The sequence below is a fragment of the Gymnoscopelus braueri genome (assembly GCF_963280865.1).
Source record: "Gymnoscopelus braueri genome assembly, chromosome: 8".
NCBI lineage: Eukaryota > Metazoa > Chordata > Actinopteri > Myctophiformes > Myctophidae > Gymnoscopelus > Gymnoscopelus braueri.
Genome location: NC_137609.1, coordinates 20,520,190 through 20,527,094, shown reverse-complemented (window position 1 = coordinate 20,527,094; position 6,905 = coordinate 20,520,190). Strand labels below are relative to the sequence as shown.

The 6,905-nt window shown below is 38.9% G+C and overlaps 1 protein-coding gene across 2 annotated transcripts; it reads right to left on the bottom strand.

Annotated features, from left to right (window-relative positions):
• Positions 1-405: 405 nt before the first annotated feature.
• nccrp1 (P1, F-box associated domain containing) lies at positions 406-5,620 on the bottom strand. Of its 2 annotated transcripts, XR_013933585.1 has the most exons (7): positions 5,384-5,620; positions 4,222-4,302; positions 4,015-4,111; positions 3,758-3,853; positions 1,470-1,608; positions 645-882; positions 406-501 (listed from the first exon to the last, which is right to left on the bottom strand). XR_013933585.1 is itself a non-coding variant. In XM_080435028.1 (6 exons), the coding sequence occupies exons 1-6, from the start codon at positions 5,523-5,525 to the stop codon at positions 736-738; spliced, it is 702 nt and encodes a 233-aa protein (XP_080291154.1). In that variant the 5' UTR covers positions 5,526-5,620; the 3' UTR covers positions 406-735. The 2 variants fall into 2 exon arrangements, 1 of the variants encoding a protein (XP_080291154.1); XM_080435028.1 differs by having other exon boundaries at positions 406-882.
• Positions 5,621-6,905: the final 1,285 nt, after the last annotated feature.

Here is a 6,905-nt window from a genome sequence, read left to right as displayed (position 1 = left end):
TATCAACTAGAAAGAGTCTATCTGGCCTAAGTTGTAATAGTTGGAACTATAGGCTATTTCTTTTTAACAAGAGTGCAACGACTTAAATAGAGGGACAGTTTGGAGCATAGATGTTTAGCATACATTAAAAAAATCCAAATAAAAATAGCCTATTCCATCCCCTGATGGTCACTTAAATCTACATCCATCTATCCTCTGTCTGTCTGTCTGTCTGTCTGTCTGCCTGTCTGTCTGTCTGTGCACACGTGCGTGCACTTGGAATAATTCTGTAATAATTCTCAGATTTCCTAAGAGAATTACTGTTATTGTTGTCTTGTGTATTGTGCATCTGATAATGCAAATTGTTTATCTGACTCCGTTTGCCTCAACATCCTGCCTCAACATCCTCATTGATATCACACACAGTTTAAAATATTGAGTATTTATTAATATATATTCTTTCTGCAATGTACCATATTATCTATTTAACAATTTCTATGATCATTTTTTATGATCATCCCACTTGGGGGAAATAATCTTTATTTGAAAAGGAAAAGGAAAAGGATAACAAAATGTAACAGTTAAATTACAAAGCGTATAGGCCTAATAACTATGTTCAAGCAAACAGTTAATTAGCCAGATTATACAGACCAAAATTGCACAAAATCTGATGTTTCATGATCACCATTCTAAAGCAAATCATTTGGGCACTTTGTGATAGTCACACCTCCTTCAAGGACTCCCAAAGGTGCAGGACTAGCAGTTGGATCTGGTTGGTCTCACAAGGACTGCACTGCCAGTGACCAGTGTAGGGAAGAACTCCACCATGAAACTGTTCTTCAGGCGATGTAGAAAGTGAACATACCTCACCCCAGGTCCATAGCCTGAGAACACATGGGAAACCTACAGACATACACACAAACAAACAAACAAACACAAAATGAACTTCTCCACAAAAGTGTTTTTGACACAGACAAAATAATTATCAAGGCCTGAATCCAGGGGTCATCGCCATGCTGGCTTGTGGTGGACATTTTTGTCAAAATTATATTTTTGCCATGGACATACAAAATGAGTAGACATAAACATATAAAGAGCTAGTCCTTAATTACAATTACAGATCTGAGAGTGTACAAATGGAACCAAATGGGGGGTCCATTTGGTTCCATTTTACACTCTCAGTTATGGTGGTCCATGAAAATAAAACTTTTGAGAGCCACTGTCCTAGTGGACTCCTAATGTGCCATACATAGTGTCATAGTAAATCAGTGTCATACATATTCTGAAGAAACCCTGGAGACCGACATTCAGTAATTGGGTTTTATGATCAAAAATGGGGTCTTATGATCTTAAAATAAGAATATAATAATGGTGTGTAAAAACAAAATCTAAAATTTAGCCAGGGATGAGGCTAAGTCTTGCCACGGACACATTTGTCAGTGTACTGACATATTGAGATGACCCCTGCCTGAATCTTAACCAAGACTGACCTCTTTCCAGGTGTGTGAGTAGATGCTGAGGTCCTCAGTTGGGTTGACAGTGTGCTCTGAGATCACTGTCTGCTTGTCAGCCCCCAATAACTTCACATGCAGCTGGTAGATGGACTCATGCACCTGACTCTCTTCATAGCTAACAAACAAACAGAAAATAAAAGCTATGTTCATATTCAAGTGTCATTACTGAAACATTATATATTTCTAATTGTAGTGGCAGCACTTGCATGTTTTGCTGGGAATCTCATAGAAACAGATGATCATGATACATTTGGGATTAAAGGCTCTGTATTTGTAACATACGGTGTTTACCATATTGCAAACACATCTCAAAAAGAAAACAAAGGGCTTGCAAGTCAATCTCTTATGCTCCCAGATTTCATGAAAATAACATAACATTCAGAACATGAAAAAAAGCTTAACATTTTTCGACCCTGCACGCCCGGTATCTTTGTCGTTGTAAGCCTATCTAAATCTGGGAGCACAAGCACTGTTTTCTTTTTGTTATGATTTTTTCTAGGCTGTGCGTATAATCTACATGGAAAAAACACATCATTCCGACATGAGCAATATATAGCCAGGGACCAAAGCAATTACGAGTTTTTTTTCTCTAATCTAGCTAATTTGACACTGTTATTTTAGGTCACACAAGGAAACAAGACCAGGAGACCTGGTTCTGCCAGACCCCTAGTGGTTGAAATCTGAATGGCTGGGTAGGAAAAGAGGGACAGACCGACCGACAGACCGACCGACAAAGCCTCCAGTAGGCCGACCCCCTGGGTCTGGCAAAAATGCACTCTGGAAACAAAATAAGTTGAGAATCAACCAATTTACTTAAAATATTTGGTTGTTACAGTCTGCTTGAAAAGTAGCCTAATACAGATTAACAGCAGCCAGTTGTACTTACTGAAAATCAAAATAAGTCCAGAATCAACAACTTACTTACAGATGTGTTTGTTAGTCTGCTTGAACAGTAATACAGATATTATTTTTTTTCAAAAAAAAATATTTCTTTTTTATGACAGGAGTCGTCGCGGGCCGGACAGTTGCCTCTCGCGGACCGCAAATGGCCCGCGGGCCGCCTATTGGGGAACCCTGCCCTAAGCCATACCCCGCATGCGGCCCGATCGCAGCGTCTTGGCGGCCCCCTCATGGTAAAAAAAATAAAATAAAAACTTTTTTTTTTTTTTTTTTTTTTAAAGCACAGGATAAAAATATACATTTCCGTTCAAATATATGGGTTGCTAAAACATTTTTCAAAAACAAACAGACAGACATACATACAGGTGCATCAATTGTTACAGGTATAATGCATAGCTTTCTATGCATTTCGGGTTTTTGGGGGGGTTTGACCCCCAAATTTTTCAAGCCGCGCGGTATATAAACTGGTACAGTGAAAAGAATATGATGTCAAAATGTACATTTTCTTGTGTGTTACAAAATCGAAAAATCCAAAATAGGACCGTCATTTTTATGGCGGCCCCTTGGACTTTTGGTATTTTGCTGAGTGGCCCCTGAGCCATCTTAAGTTGAGTAGCCCTGCTATAGAGCATCGCAGTTCCCGCCCACTTCCTGGTTCCACTTCAAATGACTCAATGCATTTTTCCCATTGACATTTCCAAAAATATTTATATCAATTAATTTAAGCCTAGAATCAAGCCACCCAGGGTCCTGGTGAATCATGACCATAAAACATTTTTTTCTGTGATTTTATATTTAATTATATGATATACTATATTTAATAAATACCCTTTGTTTTGCCGTTTTCAAAAAAGTTTTCACAGAATCAAACGTTTTATGGTCATGATTCACCAGGACCCTGGATGGCTTGATTCTAGGCTTAAATTAATTGATATAAATATTTTTGGAAATGTCAATGGGAAAAATGCATTGAGTTTTGCAGTGGAACCCGGAAGGGGCGGGAACTGCGATACTCTATATCTGCACACACAGTGCAGTTGTACCCATTGCGACAGAGTTGATAAGACAACAGTAATCACATGTAGTCAGACGACCATATAGATCTCCACCTGCTGATCCGTCTGGTGACATCTACATTCAATGAATGGGCTAAAACTATGGGCTAAAAAAATGTTAAGACTTTAGGGCGGTCCTTTATATTGGGGGGGTCAGGATTGGTTTTCAAAGCGTAGATCTGTTCTAGCCCATACAATGAATTTAGATGTATCAGTCTGATTGTATCAGTCTGATTGTTTGGCTATGTGAGGCTAAGACAACAGTGATAATGTAATCGCAAATACTTTTCCATCAGGGAGGCAACCCACCAGTCTTGGATGACTATGTCAGGCTGAAAGTCATCCAGCAGCTCATCCCATAGTCCCTCTGCCTTCAGGTCTACTACCTGCTCCATGGAAAACCAGCTGAGGACAGACAGAACATGACAACACTGTAATGCCTAGTGAGTTCAGAGGGGCTGATGGGGGTGGTGTTCAGTTAGGCTGGGCGTTGGTGTCAGATGCTTACTTGATATACTTATTATAGCCAGGTGGCTGGCTGACGTCTGATCCCAAGTAGCACTCACCTGTACTGAGGAAGATGACAGACAACAGCACCTGGCGGAATACCACTGGAGTCATAGGGGAGGACTTCCCTGCTTGTGGTCCAGCCCGTGAAGTCACCTGTAAGTCATCACAACATTACACATAAAAAGGTAGTTCTTTTAGTTAAAAGTGTAGTTTGCTTTAACAAACTTTATTCATTTCCTGCTGTCAAACATGCCGTCTCTCACCTTCAGGTTCAAAACGTGGCGGTCCATCTCTGGGCACACCGGTCAGCTCTGGTTCAGGAGGAGGGGTGTCCTTAGTCAAACCTGTGACAGAAATGAGACAACGGCACAACTGTAAGGCGCCACGCCCAAGGCATGCACTATAATCCTACTGTAAATATCACAATGTCTGTGTCCCTGACAGGGACACAGATATGTTTCAGACAGTAATAAAAAAGAAAAAAGAAATCAACCAGGCCTTTAGTATGAGTGGCCAACACCCATACCAACTTTATCTACATTTGAGAACCTGTTGAACTCTGATATGGTTGGGGTTGTGTATTAGTATTGTAATATCTTTCACCTATAATGTATATGTACATACTATATATACATATATATATATATATGTGTGTATATATATATATATATATATATATATATATATATATATATATATATATATATATATATATATATATATATATATTACTGTATTCAAATAACAAAAATCCAAAAATAGACCAGTCATAAAAAAAATCTAATATAAATAATAGAAAATGAACAAAAAAGTCTAAATTGATGCAAAGCATGATTCACAGCTGAATCATGCGACAACAAAATGAAAATCACTGTTCTCTAAACACTGGATTAGCAAAAACTAAACTATTTTGACTCAGCAGGCACTTGCTATTAGACATGTTAGACATGTTACTGTCACAATTTAACATCTCCATTTGAGCAATGTTTCACCAGATGAGATTACACCACAATGTCACAACACTGTACACCAGTGGTTTGCAAAAATGTTCATGTCAAGGACCCCCAAATGTATACGTATTAGGCTGCCGGGGGGTCCCCAGCATGTATTTTTTTTTATATAGCTTTAAAACCAGTTCAACCAGTTCCCTTATATAGGCATAGGCTACATCATCTATTTGAAAATAGCATCAACAAGCTCACAACGTGTCACAGTGCAATGAGTGTGAGCTTGTGGATCTGCTATTTTCAAAAATGTATCTTTTTAAAATAAACACATTTTCAGATGGGAGTCCATTAATGTAGGGGTCCTTGACAGAAAAAGGTTTGAGAACCACTACAGAATATTGGAACCCGTCCTAGGCTCCCAGCTACTTCTGCCTTGTTTTAGCATATGTTTTAGTGGTCAATGGTGACGTCATCATACCGTGAGGCGCAGGGTTCCTCAACAGATTCCGGCCGAGGGGTTTCTTCTCGCAGACGGACTTCCAGTCCACGGTGTCTGGCAGCGGGACGCCCTGGAGCTGCAGCTCACTCTCACACCTCCTCTTCCATTCATCGGTGGACATGTTGGTGTGTAGGTTCTGTTTTATGAATGAATCAGGAAGTGTCTAGTAGTTATTACAGTCCATGATTCCACGCCCCACCCTGGTGTTGACATAAGGGGTGTTGCCCAGTCTGTCTGCTCCCCGCCGGTGTCATAAAGTATGGAAACACTAAAGGGTCAAAATTCATCATTCGATTAATTTGCTGGCAAATTAAGAGATATATTGAAATTATACTGATAGAAAAATACAATTCATTCCATGTGCATTGTAATTTGTGCACACTTACTTCCATGCCTCACACACTAAAGGGGTAGTCAGACTACAAGTCCAAAGTCATTGATTTTATTAATTCGCTTCACATTAATAGGCTTCAGGAGGTAGGCCTATGTAAAGATAAGCGGTAGCTAAGATGTCATAAACCTGTGTCAATAAATGTAAACATGGACATGGTGACATGACATGTGAAGCACACCCGGAACACAACGTGCTTTAATAGCTTCAGGAAGCACCAGGCTCCACCTAGTGGAGGGGACAGGACATAACCATTTTCTGGCAAATGCAAAGAAAGTCCTGGTGGTATGATGGACGCCACCACTGCTGACACGTTTAACCTAACCATTGGTGGGTACCATATCACATAGATACACAGCCCTCCCCTACATAGAACACTATATACACTAAATAAAAAGGATGGATTTTAATATATTTATATTAATATCTCTATACTAAAATGTTCTGAGCACTATGGCATAATCTATTGTACTGTATTAAATATAGATTATAATACTTCTATTCCATTACCATGTATTAACATTTATATTATTAATTTGTACATTTGTGAGCCAATGTTCTAATCTAGTACATAACTATAAAACTATAACCCACGTATGCCCATACACACCGCTAGAGGGCAGGCTTATCACTGTATATGGCAAATGGCGATAGAGAATCTCTTAACCACTTAAACGCTTGCATCCCTGTGGGGCCCGCATGTCATAATGGACCAAACATTCGACAAAATATCAGGCAAACATTTGGAGAAATTAGCCGATTTACAATGACATTTAGATTTAGGTCTATGAATTTATTTAGTTGAGGACTTGGGTCTGAACACGCAACAGTGCTTTGCTCTGCTTGTTATTATTTTCCCAAATTAAGGCCTACAGTATATCAGCAGTTTGCATGAGCATCAACACTGACAACTAGCTGATGCCTGATGAGCTATTGTGAGCATTCCTAAACTTAATAAACAATGCATCTATAAACACAAGGATAGAAAATCTCATACAAAATGTAGTTGAACTGAGAAATTATATAATATATAATATATATAGCAAAAAATATATAAATATATATAGCAAAAAGACAGGAACCAGGTGTAAGAATCCAAGTAGAGAGAGT